Source organism: Ptiloglossa arizonensis, chromosome 5 (assembly GCF_051014685.1).
Source record: "Ptiloglossa arizonensis isolate GNS036 chromosome 5, iyPtiAriz1_principal, whole genome shotgun sequence".
NCBI lineage: Eukaryota > Metazoa > Arthropoda > Insecta > Hymenoptera > Colletidae > Ptiloglossa > Ptiloglossa arizonensis.
Window position 1 is genome coordinate 27,114,965 of NC_135052.1, and position 14,601 is coordinate 27,129,565.

The following is a 14,601-nucleotide window of genomic DNA, read 5'->3' on the forward strand; positions in this document are numbered from 1 at the left end:
ATTAAGGTAGTGTATATCAGTCACTATAATAGGAACCTACCAGTGCAAGATACCAGGATTAAGAAGAGTTAGCAATAGAGGTATACCTCATTGGGTTAGATAAAAAGCTTCTAATAGGTTTGAGAATAATTGTGAACAGAGCTACACTATATGCATTTGAAATTCGAGTAAGTATCTCTTAACGTGTACCAATAGAACTAAGAATAAATAAGAGTACTCGTTTAAAGTAGTGACAGAAGAAAAATATCCCTCGATAAGAGTTAACAAAATTCAAAATAGTCAGAATAGTGGTGTACATTAATAACCTAATTGTAAACCTTCTAAAAAAATTGAGCAGAATTAATAATAGTTAGAAATATTTGTTCATCAAAATTATCTATCTGGAGTATAGTTGAAAATAATCCTACCAAATCTGAACTATATTAAGTAATAGTCAGAAGCATTGTAAGTGGTCAAAATTGTTTCGTTTAGAAAGCTACTCTAATCGAATAACGATAAGTAACCTAAAACCGAATCTCCTGATAACATTGATCAGAACTGTAATAAACGACGGTCATTGTTAACGAAAGTCGTCGATGTAAAATTAATTGAAAATAACGCCACGTTACGGAGACCGTATTAAAAACGAACAAGATGTGAAATTTGGTAAAGAATAATGATTATTTATTCGATTAACGTTATTAGAGTAGGGGGGGGGGGGGGGGGGCTAAGAGTGGAAAAATTTAATCACGTTGTAAGTGTATGGTGATTGATTTCGGTTGAAATCAGGTCGTACGTGGAACTCGGAGCTCCAATTTGTTGCACATCGTGAAAGTTTTCAATCAATGCCATTTATGTGCAGCGTTTCACGTTATTATTGACGTTTGAGTTAAAAACATGATTTAAGTATGCACGTCGAAGGTGGACGCAACTAATAATTCAGTAATAACTGTTCCGGGCGAATTACCGGCTACCTTCGATCGCGTACCATTTTCTCGACGCACGTAAATAAGTGTAGAAAGCGATGAATAAGAGGGACAGTGTAATTTGCACTGGGTACTTGAGCGTATTGGTGATCTTAATTTATCGTCTGGTTAATAACTTGCGAGTTTTCCCGTTCACCACATTTTTTATTCTGTCATCGGTGACAGAACAAGCGCGGGAGTGTCTTGTCTGACTTTCACTTGATATCTTCTACTGTCGAGCAAAGAGTCTAGGCCAGTTGTGAACAACATAATATTACTCGTTACGCCATTGTGAGCGATTTATATTTTCGTTAATTGTTGTCGCACGATCGCTTCGACAATCCTGGTTCCGTGAATGAAAAATACCACTCACCTCGTGAATTTACCGTATCACTTCTTCGATAATTCTACTTTTGTAAATAAACAATATCAATGAACAAAGAACTTATTTTTCTACTTGGTTGATGATTCTAGTTGTGTGAATAACAAATGCGACTGAGGCAAGAATTTATTGTTCTACTGCTTGGACAATTCTGTTTTCGTGAATGAAAAATTGTTATTCGAGAATTTTGCAATAAGAATGTTGTTTATCAAATGTAACTCGGGATTCAAAAAGGGTCTGTGTTGGAAAGAGTATAATAGCTCGAGCAGGTATACTGTTGGAAAATATTTAATAACTTGTTATACATGTGTACGTTTGCTGAAAGGGTAAATGTTTAATTATTATTTTCGGAGAGTTCGAAGTTCAAAGTTCAAAGTCAAAACAAATACTTATAATAAAAATATACGTATGTTCAAAAACACGACTGGAACATTTGACACGATTTGCAATTCGTGTGAATTTTGCATGGGTGTAAGTTACCATTATACTGACTTCAAATTTTGCTTAAAAAATACAGGAGGTTAAAGTTTGCAATGTTCGATTATTTTCGCGAAACTGGAGGCTTTCTTTTTTTACTTAATTTCAAGAAAGATTAACCTTTTAGAGTAAACTTTATTTTGAGTCTGATCGTAGTGAGGGTATCCTATATAAGTGAAGTTCTTTTTCATTTCTTTATTCGAATAGTCAAGTATCTCATTGATACTCAAGTGGTTAAGTATCTCATTAGTATTCGAATGGTCAAGTATCTCATTGGTATTCAAATGATTAAGTATCTCATTGATATTCAAATGGTTAAGTATCTCATTACTATTCGAATAGTCAAGTGTCTCATTGGTATTCGAACGGTTGAGTACCTCATTAGTATTTGAATAGTCGAGTATCTTATTGATATTCAAATGATTAAGTATCTCATTAGTGTTCGAATAGTCAAATATCTCATTGGTATTCAAATGATTAAGTATCTCATTAGTGTTCGAATAGTCAAGTATCTGATTGGTGTTCGGATTGACGAGTATCTATTTGGTATTAGAATAGTCAAGTATCTGATTGATATTTCAATAGTCAAGTATCTGATCGATATTCGACCAGTCGAGTACCCGATCGATATTGAATTAATCCAGTATCTGATCGGTATTCGAATAGTCAAGTATGTAATCGGTATTCAAATAGTCAAGTATGTAATCGGTATTCGAATAGTCAAGTATCTGATCGGTATTCGAATAGTCAAGTATCTGATCGGTATTCGAATAGTCAAGTATCTGATCGGTATTCGAACAGTCAAGTATTCGATTAATGCACGAATTTTCAGCTCAATTTTCCCTGTAACAATACAGATCCCACTGCACGTCCCATTCGCTTTTATTTCTTCAAACTTTGATTACAGGTACCAGGTGACACTGTCAAACACAAAACTAAAAGCCTCGTCCGTACTTAAGAAAATAAATGAAAATTGAAGACATACGTGGAACAAGAGAAAGAAAAGAATATTTGAAGTAAATTGATCGTATACTTGGCCTCGTCCATTTCTTTGATATTATTCAGGGGATGATAATAAGACATATTTAACAAGGATGCGAGTTGTAGACGCTGAAACCTCGACGAGAAAAACTAGTATCGCATTGGTAACTTTAATACTGGTGTATCCATTATTCACTGTTTATCCATTTACTTCGTTTACGTCCTTCACTTCGGTGCATCGCTGCAAAAACCAGCATGTGTACATTCGTAATGCCCGGGTCGCGATGCCAGGAATGCAAGGTAAAATACAAATGCAACCGTGTGGCAACGTCATTCTCAAGAAAATGTACTTTTTAATACTAACAAGTACCATGCTTTCAAGTCCAATTAAATTTAATGTACGAAATCTGGCGATTGTGTACTTGCACAGGACCACTCAAAAGTGGTGGTCGATCAAAAGATCATGATAGATAATAACCCTTGTACTTCTTGTTTATGAAATGTGCAGTCTTTAAATAAACACCTAAGATGGGAATTAGTTGTTCGAATTGTATTCGTAGATTGAAATAGTGTATTCAGACGAATTACGTAGAATACTTCAGACGAATACTAAGTATTCAAATTTTACGAATACTAAGCATTCAAATTTACGAATACTAAGTACTCAAATTGACGAAAACATTTTTGAATCAAATATTCGTTGAATACAATTCGAATGGTACTCAAATACTGGATACTTCGACTACTTTTACAGTTACATTTCGAATAATTTGAATACTTTGATACTTTTCGAATACTTTGACTATTCCAACAGTATTTGAATGCATTGAAAATACCAGTACTCTTGAAGGATTTGAATATTTGAATAGTGTGATGTGGACTATGTACCAACTTCTTTAAATTTATCGTTCTTATTTTTCATTTTCATTTTTTATTTTCCTTTCGTCGTTAAATAGACGCGTGGGATATTACACAGAACATTTCTGTGCTAAATTAGATCCTGTTGTTTTATATAGATTGGTTATTTTTTAATTGTATTCGAAAGAATGAAATACCCTACTTACATGACAAAGATAAAGGCAAAACTATTTTCTATTGAAAAAATAGTGTGGGTTGGGTCGATCATTTTACTACCATCTACTACTTCGTCCTTGTTTCTGTTTTTCAAAGAAATTTGTATTATTTTCTTAGATAAAGTTGACATTCATTATTTACATACAATTCTTTTTCCTTTATTAAATACTCTTGCTTCTATTTTTTCTTCCAAACTTATAATTATCGTACGTTGTTCTTAGATCACTATTTTTCTTTATTTACTGAAAGTGACATAAAACTCTAGGGTCGAAATGTTATACTTAAGCTGTGGAATGTATGCATTTATGGTGTACGCGAATATGGAGAACATGGGCTAAACGCATGCAGAGTGTACGCAGTTGTGCAAAATAAAATGTTAGCATTATTATATTAATTTATGAAATATATCCCACATATGTTTTACATATGTTTTCCATACTATTATACGCTATAAATGCATAAAATCTCTAGTGCAGTTATAATAAAGACCGTGGCTAAAATTGACTAAACTGTCATTCCTTTATTCGAATAGTATTTGAATGGTATTCGAACGGTGAAGTATTAAAATGGTATTTTAATAGTCGAGTATTCGAGGGGTATTCGAATGGTCAAGTATTTGAAAGGTATTCCAATAGTCGAACATTTGAATGCTACTCGGATATTCAAGTATTCGAGTATTCGAGGGGTATTCGAATGGTCAAGTATTTGGAAGATATTCCAATAGTCGAATATTTGAATATTACTCGAATATTCGAGTATTTGAGGGGTATTCGAGGGATATTCGAATGGTCTAGTACTTAAAAAGTATTCCAATAACCGAATAGTTGAATGCTACTCGAATATTCGAGTATTCGAGGGGTATTCGAATGGTCAAGTATTTGGAAGATATTCCAATAATCGAACATTTGAATGCTACTCGAATATTCGAGTATTCGAGGGGTATTCGAATGGTCAAATATTTGAAAGATAATCAAATAATCGAATATTTGAATGTTACTCAGATATTCGAGTATTCGAGGGATATTCAAATGATCAAGTATTTGAAAGGTATTCGAATAGTCAAACATTTGAATGGTACTCGAATATTCGAGTATTCGAGGGGTATTCAAACGGTCAATTATTTGTTAGATATTCCAATACTCGAATATTTGAATGCTACTCGAATATTCGAGTATTCGAGGGGTATTCGAACGGTCAATTATTTGTTAGATATTCCAATACTCGAATATTTGAATATTACTCGAATATTCGAGTATTTGAGGGGTATTCGAGGGATATTCGAATGGTCAAGTACTTGAAAGGTATTCCAATACTCGAACATTTGAATGCTACTCGAATATTCGAGTATTTGAGGGGTATTCAAACGGTCAATTATTTGTAAGATATTCCAATACTCGAATATTTGAATGCAACTCGAATGTTCGAGTATTCGAATACAGAAAAAATTCTACTGCTCCCAATCTCGGCACGTACAAATCATAATGGTGGTTTGTACCCATTCCGATCATCTCGTGACAAAGTCACAGGGAATCCATGGGAATTGAATTGGTTATCAGTGGGCCATTTGAATCGTTTATTGCTAATATAAATACCATTCTCTTACAAATCGAATCGGCTTAATGACACGGTTCCATAACACGCATAAAAAATATCGTCCAACCGAGCCGAGTGACGAAACAGTGGTGCTACAGCGTTGACGAATCGTAATACGTCGAGAGACACAAAAGTTAGAGAATTAGTGGTGAGAGAAAAATAGAAGCGAGATTGAAAGAAGAGGCATCCCCGTGCCCCGATCGTTCGATCGTCCATTTATCAAAGTTCGTCCGGTACCATCCGCCATCTTGGTTTCACGTCGTAATTCCGCGGCGCGCGCGGACCTTTCACGTCCTGTCCACTTGAAGGAGAGTTTCATTTTTACGAACTAAAACTAGAATAAAATAAAATAATAGAAAGCTAGTCACGGTTGCTACGTATCGTTTTCACAATTGTTCGCCATTCATATTCAGTTTCTAACCGGTGCTCCTGTTCAACGAGTAACTCTACCGATACGTCACGAGTGTCAGCCACGTGACAAAATCAGACATCCTCGTAAATCGTCAAACGACGTTCTCCTAGGTATCTCTCGTCGTGGTATTCCCACGTAGATCGAAGAGTCGTCCGTTTTCGTCCGCGAAACTCCTCCTCGTTAACTCCAGAATCACCACGTCCCCCGATCCAAGCGTGCTCGAACTTTTATTAAGTACCTAACAACGAGCGTCGCGATGTTCCGTTTCATTTGTACAAAAATTTGCCTAAACGACACCCCGCGCGCTTCACGAGTGCCCCGAGCCGACTCCGTGCCCAATCGCCGCGCAATTTCTCCTTAATATCGATTAATCGCTTAAATACCGACCCTTTGTACATGTAACCTCGCGCGTGTAATCGAGCACGAAGCCAAACGGAGTTAAGTGTTTTCGAGGTTAGGTTCGCACGATCGGTGTACCTCGAAAAAGAAATCGTTTAACGCACGATGCCGCGCGGACGAGAGAAGAAGAAGAAAAAAAAAAAACCCTCGTCGTACGGGGTTAATCCCGCGAAACCTCGATACTTGTTCACCGCGCGCGATTCAACGTAATATTTACTAACAGCGAACCGGCCAAGTCCTTGGATAGATCTGCGTGGCACTATTTGAGCGTAAAATGGTCGCGAGTGTACCGTGACGAATCTCAAGTCCATTGAAGCGGTAGTCCTTTAACGAGGACATGGTATCCCGATGAAATCGGTGATCTGTCGCTCGGGTGGATAAAAACGGCAGGTTCTAACGACGAGGATCCACGGATTGGAAACTGAGTCACTCGTCCTGGGGTCCAACCGATCGAGATTATTCCAAGGTAGACGAGACACGTCGTCCGTTCAGGTCCAGGTAGGTAGCTTCGAGTTTGGCCCGATTAGGATCCGAAAATAACCCTCGAAGATTTCAGAATGATCGTCGACGAACCGCCAGGACGTTGAATGGTCAGCCAACAAGAGTCCCAGTTGCTACCGAGCTCAGGAATCACCCTCGAGGATCACCCGAAGGAATTCACCCTCCGAAAGCTAGGAGGATCCCCGTGGCTGCTGTTGTTGCGTATAGAATCCGAATGGTCGTGACTCGGTGGAGGTGGGGAACGAGCTGGTTGTGTTCAGGGAGGAGGAGATCGACGGACCGGATCCCGAAGGACGTTGAGCGGGTGACTTCTGTTGGTTCATCGTCGCGATCGTCTGCTGCGACCTCAGTGGCACCGGGAGCGGTCGCTGGACTTTCCTGCCATGGTGGTGACCTGGAGTACGGTAACCCTGATGACCAGGACCCGTTGGCCTGAGTCTCGGTCGTCCCGGACCTCTTCGAATCGTTGGCGGGCCTCCTCTGCCTGGTAGAGATCCAAGACTTCCAACCGGACCCAGGGGACCCACTGTACTGGGCCCGTCACCTTCTGCTGGACCGGATGTTCCTTGACCTGCAACAAGTGAAGCGTTGCGTTGGTTAATTATTGTTGCGGTGTTCTTTGCTACTTCGTTTCTATTAGGGTAATTAAGAGGTAAGGTGGAAGTTATGATGAATAGTTGTGCATTGGTATTGAGAGATATTGTTCTTGTGGACTACCATTTGAGGATAGTTAGAGATTATACTAGGAATTGGTAACCTGGATAAGATGAACATGGACCTGGTAATTAAAAGGTATGGTAGAGGTTAGGATGAAGTGTTGTGCAATAATGTTGAGTGGAGAGATATTGTTCTTGTGGACTACCATTTGAGGGTAGTCAGAGATGATACTAGGAGTTGGTAACCCGGGTAAGATGAACATGGACCTGGTAATTAAAAGGTAAGGTAGAGGTTATGATAAAGTGTTGTGCAATAATGTTGAGTGGAGAGCTACTGTCCTCCTTTTGGACTACCATTTGGGGGTAGTCAGAGATGATACTAGGAATTGGTAACCTGGGTAAGATGAACATGGACCTGGTAATTGAAAGGTAAGGTAGAAGTTATGATAAAGAGTTGTGCATTGGTATTGACAGATATTGTACTTGTGGACTACCATTTGGGGGTAGTCAGAGATGATACTAGGAATTAGTAACCTGGGTAAGATGAACATGGACCTGGTAATTGAAAGGTAAGGTAGAAGTTATGATAAAGAGTTGTGCATTAATATTGAGAGATATTGTTCTTGTGGACTACCATTTCAGGATAGTCAGAGATGATACTAAGAATGGGTAACCCGGATAAGAACCCTATGATCGCCATCGATGGGATCAAGGATGACTAGAAGGTGCGGTATATAACGGAGACTGGATTAAGGATCTCTCGATGAAAGTTAATAGTCTTTCGAGTAAAAAGACAGTAGTCTGCAACAATGAAGTCAAAGATACTGACACAAGTTAGCAAAGTTCTAAGTATGTAGTAAAATGGCTAGTCAGTGTGGTGTACATCAGAGATTGAGGAAAGGGTCTTCTGAAAAAATTTAACTATATTTAAAAGAATTAGACCCAATAGTCCACAACAGCGAAGTCAAGAATCTCCTGACACAATTTAGCAAAATTCAGAACAATATATAGTGTAAATAAGTGACAAAATATCTCGACCCAACCTGCAGATCTGAAAATAGTTGAAAATGGTGGTTCTGATGAGCAACCTAGGCAAGAACCTTCTAGTTAAAGTTAGCAAAGTCGATGATAGTTTAAATTAACAGGATGACGCTATTAGTCACCCTAGAGACCGAGAACAAAAAGTTTGAGCTTATAAAAATAAAACTTCGATGGATCAATGCTCGGTATGTGACCTACTGGAATCTCGGTTTAATAATTTATGATCAGCCAATGGGAACGAGTTACGTAGCCCTGCGTTACCCCCAGCTGTGCCCCAGCGATATTGTTAACGTTCTCAGGTGTGGAATTTCATTATACGATACCCTGTCAAGTTTGTCACGAACTCGGTACCAACCTGTGACCACCCGACTAAAGAGTAAATAAAAATATATCGCTGTTATCTCTCCGATTCGATCTCAGCTTTACATACATCAAGAACGAGAGTGAGAAACAGTGAAGGCAATTGACACTTAACGCGATACGATCGGGTTTCAGGTAGCATCAGGAATAACTTTGCGACAATCTGACGAAGAGAAATCGTGGCAAGACAGAAATGACTGTACTTATAATTTGTAATTTCTTTGACACAGTTTGCATCTGGAGCCCTCGGGCAGTATCACCTATATCCGAACTTGTTCAGCTTTCAACTGCATTTACACGTTATTCGACATAATTGGAGTATCATCTACCCAGGTGATCTTTCGTAAACTACATGTTCTACATTGAGTACAATGTATTTCGTTGAGAACTGGAAACTTCCAATGTGTCGAGTTCCATACTCATTTACCTCGACCAATTACGGACCTCCGAAGGTCCAGACTACAACCAGTTACAGATTAATCGGTTACGGATTACGTGTTCAGACGATTTCATGAAAAACTATCGGATCGGGCCGATTTTCTCAATTTTTTTTATGGAAATTCTAACAAAATCAATATTTGCATTTTCTTTCAAAGGATGCAATAAACCTAGCCAATTTCGATGTGTAATTTCTGGATCGTGAATCCTTATAGATTAAACAAGAGTAAAGACTATACATTGCATCTTGATTCTAATCGAATACGAATGTGGTATAATTTTTATCGATACAAATATTGTAGTACGATCAAAGAGCTACTTAAAGTGGGTAAATAAAGAATGAACAAAATTTTGAAAAATCTTGACAAATTCGAACGGAGAGTTAACTTGTCTGCCTCCGAATAATAAATTAAAAGTTAACTCCATCTATCGGGAAACGCGAGAAGGCTTTTGCAATACCTCTTCGTTGCGCTAGACTAAGGTTGGGACTACTCGTCGAATTTTTCTGCATTGGAGTACTCGAGTATTTCAGTGATTCAAATACTTGACGAATGTCATTCAAATACTATTCGAATACTTGATTATTTAAATCATCGACTAGTGAAATAGTTGGGTATTTGAATCATCGACTACTGAAATAGTTGGGTATTTGAATGATTGACTATTGAAATACTTGGGTATTCGACTTATCGACTATTGAAACATTTGAATATTTTGTGCACCGATAAAGTATCTAGATACTCCTAGTATTGGAACAGTGTGACATGAACTATAAATTAAGTACTTCGAGTTAATTTTTATCTTCGAATAACAATATTCTAATATTCAAATATTCCAATACTGGTATTCGAATTTTAAAATACTTCAATAATGATACTTAAGTTCACAAATATTCGAATAACGACATTCTATTGTTCAAATACTCTAATAATGGTATTCTAATTTACAAATGTTTCATGTAACATGTAACGATATTCAAGTATTCAAATATTCGAATATACAAATATTCAAACATTCGATTATTCAAATACTTCCAGCCTTGGTTGTGTTTAACCTCACTGGACCACGATTTTAGACATAAAATAAATATTAAAAATAAACATTGAAACTACTAGCATCTATTCTTATTATTTGCACAATTAACCACATTATTGTGTTTTTCAGATGTTCCAGAAACTCGAAGATACGATTATATTCGTTACACGAATCTTAACCTCTACAATGTATAGTGTATTAACCTAAGCTAAAACACAGCGACGAAAACTTTATTTTTTTACAATTGCAAGACACAGGAAACAGGATACTCTGCGGTAACAAATTTCATAGGAAAGAAAATGGCTACCACGGCTTCCGTACATTTTTTTAGAGTCACTTCATGATTACTCAATACTCCTACTCTTTCATTTTCATACCTTCCCAGCAAAAATTTTCGATTTTTGAAAAACGTAAGGAACGCCAATCGATTTAAAATTCTCCTTAACATCGCCCATTACACGTTCAAAAAATTCCACGATAATAATATCCAAAATTCAAAAACCGTAAAAATTTTCTAAAATCAAATTTACCCCTTTAGTAAGCAAACGCGTAATTTTGTAATTCGAAGGTCACGGTATCGTTTCGTATTTATTCACAATTCCAGAAATACTCTCCTGAAAATCTCGCCTTACTTTCACGATTTTTATTTCCCGGTATAGAATTCGGGGAAGCCTCCCTCCCCCCCACGAAGAAGTGTGCCCGGTCCAAGGCTACCAACACGGAGGAAAGTCACTTGCCCGACGTCCCGTCAAAGTGGACGACTCTCGCCTCGGAAGACAGGAGAAACAGGATGCCCTAAAGCAACGAATTTCGCGGGAAAGAAGGACAGGCCACCACGGGGCCCCGTGCAACTTTTCGCGATTATAATGGCAGATGCGGGATACGAGAAGGCCCTCCATTTAGCGGTGGAGTGGTCTGACCAGTTAATCGGTTATTCACCGGTACTTGCGCGCATGCGCGCGCGCGCACACCTCGTGATCGAAGACAAACTCGAGGATCGTGCTACGGCATCTATTCGACTGATCGTAAGCGCAGGAGCCCCACGGAGGACGAAAGTAAAGAGGAAGAGGAGAGGAGAGGGGGGAGGGTGGGTGGTGGTAGTGGAAGAAGAAGAATTTAATGAGATAGCGAGGGGAGAAAAATTCTATTCGGAGGTGGAGGACCGAGGAGGGTGAGTGACAGGGTCGGAGGTCAGTAGCCGAGCAAGGATGTACGAGAGAGGACGTCCCCTCCCCTTCTATCCAACAACCCCTCCCCCTTCCCCCTCCCCCTTCCCCCTCTCCGCTTCTCCCATTGGCGTCGTCGTCGTCGTCGTCGTCGTCGTCTCTTCCTTCGTTTCGTTTCTTTCGCGCACCTTTTTTCCTTTTTCCCCCGGTTGCTCGAGTCGTCGACATTCCTTGGGCACGTTCCCGATCCTTTCAGGAGGTGCTCTTCAGCCACCTTCTGGCGCAGGAACGCCTCGAGTGCCCACTCGGGGAACAAAGGGAGGGAAGGGTGGGAAAAGCTCGGGGGCCCGCCATCGGGTTCCTCGGGAAGCGCTTTCGAAATTCTACGTGCGATTTCAACGCCAGGGATTCACTACGAGTAGTTCGGGGGGAGATTCTTCAGACCAAGAACCATCGTGATGGTTCCTATTGGGGATCCTAATCTCACGCCGATAACTACCGTACACCATTGGGACAGTGATCGAAACACTTGGCCAGGTTATAAAACACTGGGTTGTCTAGGAAATTCAGGTCTTTTATACTTATTGAATCACATAGTCGCCATTTTGTTCTACATACTTTCTGTGTCTTCTATGCAACTTGTACATCCTTTCTATGTCTTCTATACAACTTGTGAAGGTTCTGTCCCAGAAGTTGTTAGGTTTCTTGGAAAAGGACTTTTCAATTTGGTTTTGTAGGTGGATCAAAGAGGTGAGGTGATTGCCTCAAGGGAATTTTGTAAAGATCTAAATAAATGAAAATCCAGAGAGTGCAACAATTATCTAAAGAGTGCCAGACGTCGAACACTTGGGCAGGTTCTACAATACTGGATTTTCCGGGAAATTCGGGTCGTTTACACTTATTGAATCACATAGTCGCCATTTTGTTCTACATCCTTTCTGTGCCTTCTATGCAACTTGTGAAGATTCTGTCCCAGAAGTTCGTAGGTTTCTTAGAAAAGGACTTTTCAATGTGGTTTTGTAGGTGGATCAAAGAGTTGAGGTGGTTGCCTCAAGGGAATTTTGTAAACATCTAAATGAATGAAAATCCACAGAGTGCAACAATGATCTAAAGAGTGCCAGATGTCGTTAGGGAATGGTGGATATTAGTTTTGACCCTTTGCACTCGAAGCATTTTTGCTACCAGAAACTGACTCTTTGATAAAGTCCCTTAAATTATACGGTTAATCTTAAATGGAATATTTTTATTTACATACTTCGCATACATATGTTTACATTTTACAAGAGTGTAATATTTAAATTTCAGTTTGAATTCCAAGCCACAAAGTGTTCCCTGATTGGAAAAACTACACCCTCTCGAATCCAAAGAGTTAAGGATTGTCTTCACATTGGTGCAGAAGTGTTGCCCACTATCTGGTGTCTTCTTTTTGGGTTTTTCTCTTCAGCTCCAGCACATTATAATCTGAACTTTACAACAGCAAAGTCTGGTGTATACAGTGAGTGAAGTAGGACACCACAACAACTTTAGTCAAAGACACATAAGGTTGCACATTGACCTAACGAAACAGAACACCTTTCCAATTCGCTAGTTCTGGATCGTTTTGTCCAATCACTGTTTTTAATTCATCTGATTGTGATTTCCGAATTTATCAACTGGTTGTTTGGCAGAAGGTCATGATTTAGGACTCCTTTCCAGTCCCACTAGACACAAAGCATGACTATCTTCTGATAGAGACTGACTTTTGGGGTCATTCAAGGTGGTTCGTTTCGTTTTCCCAGAATCTTCGCTACTTAACATTAAACATTGTTATAAATGATCCATTTTTCATCTCTTGTCACTACTGGCTTCAAACATTGTGCCTCCTCATTGCGTTTGTAGAGCATACATTAAAACGACTTAAGTATCCAAGCTTCACAAAATACTCATGGATGGTAGTCATTGATACTTGAATTAACATTTCTGTTAATTTACGTGTCGTATAATGTGTATAATTCTCTATCAGTGATTTGATCTGACCTTTGTCAACGATGAAGAATTTAATAGGGTGTTCTTGATCATCCAGATTGAAATCACCAGCTTTGAAAATATCGCGACGCTCGATACCAAGGCAAAAAGAAAAAAAACCACACGGTTGAGATTCGTCGTTTCCGTCAATGGGATTAATAATATCGAAAGAGTTACGCGCACGGATGAAGCAGGACTCGACCTGCTCGATGACGTAGCAGAGAGTGTGGCGGGAGGGAGTGGGGGGACGACGCGTCGACGGAGGATCGATCCCTAATTGAATTAATATCCGCGCGAAGGGAACCGAGGAACGAGGAACGCGATGGGAGTGGGGATGAAGTCGGTAGAGGGGGAGAGTATCGGTTGAAATATTTTCGCATCGAGGGGCACCGCGCGATTCCCGCGAAAAGCACCGCGTGGGTGAGATCCCCGCCGGGAGATACGAGGCCCGCCGTAACGCACAAAGAGGGGTCTTCGGTTGAATGTTTCGAGGTAGCTGGAAGGGGCGATTGGAACGCGAGGATCCGCGGAATGCCGACCGTCCAGGCCGGCAATATCCTTGCCCCGTCCTATCTTCCCGCATTATCCTGCCGTATCTCGGCCCGAGAAACAGCCGAACTCCCCCTCCACGGCCCCACCCCCACCACTACGCGCTCTCGTCCTTTACCAGCGATCGGCCCGCTTTCACGGCGCTCCGAGGCACTCTCTCGCCTCGGGGCAACCGAGAAAATTATTGCATTCTAAAGCGTAAGACAATGAAATAGTTTCGGGTCCCCCCTCCACCGTTGCCCGGGGAGGCCTCTCCCCCACGGCCACGGCCGCCAGCCAGACTTCGACGAGCCACGGTTCGGCGAGAACAACGAATCGCCCGATTTGTTATCGTAATAACCGGGGGAATATGGATCGAGAGCCACAGGAGTCGGGATCGTTTATTGGACGCCGCGGTGCGACTTAGGTGCGAGCGCGCATGCGCGTCGCGAGAGTCGCGAGACTGGGGACCATTTCTTTCGAATCGTGGGGAGCGGTAATCGCCTTTCGGTATGTTTCGTTAAGGTCTCGCTGATCTGGAAGGGAAATGCCTAATCCACCCCCCATTCTCTACGGAATAATAGACAAGTTCGATTTGCAATGTATAAAA

At 40.1% G+C, this 14,601-nt stretch overlaps 1 protein-coding gene across 3 annotated transcripts in view; it reads right to left on the minus strand.

The window, feature by feature from the left end:
* Nucleotides 1-1,658: 1,658 nt before the first annotated feature.
* Nucleotides 1,659-14,601, minus strand: part of Ino80 (chromatin-remodeling ATPase INO80) — a 31,437-nt gene continuing 18,494 nt past the window's right edge. For all 3 annotated transcript variants that reach the window (XM_076311518.1, XM_076311517.1, XM_076311519.1), the window contains one exon: nt 1,659-7,334. In XM_076311518.1, coding sequence (XP_076167633.1) covers nt 6,934-7,334 — 401 coding nt within the window. In that variant the 3' untranslated portion in view covers nt 1,659-6,933. The remainder of the gene's footprint in view (nt 7,335-14,601) is intronic.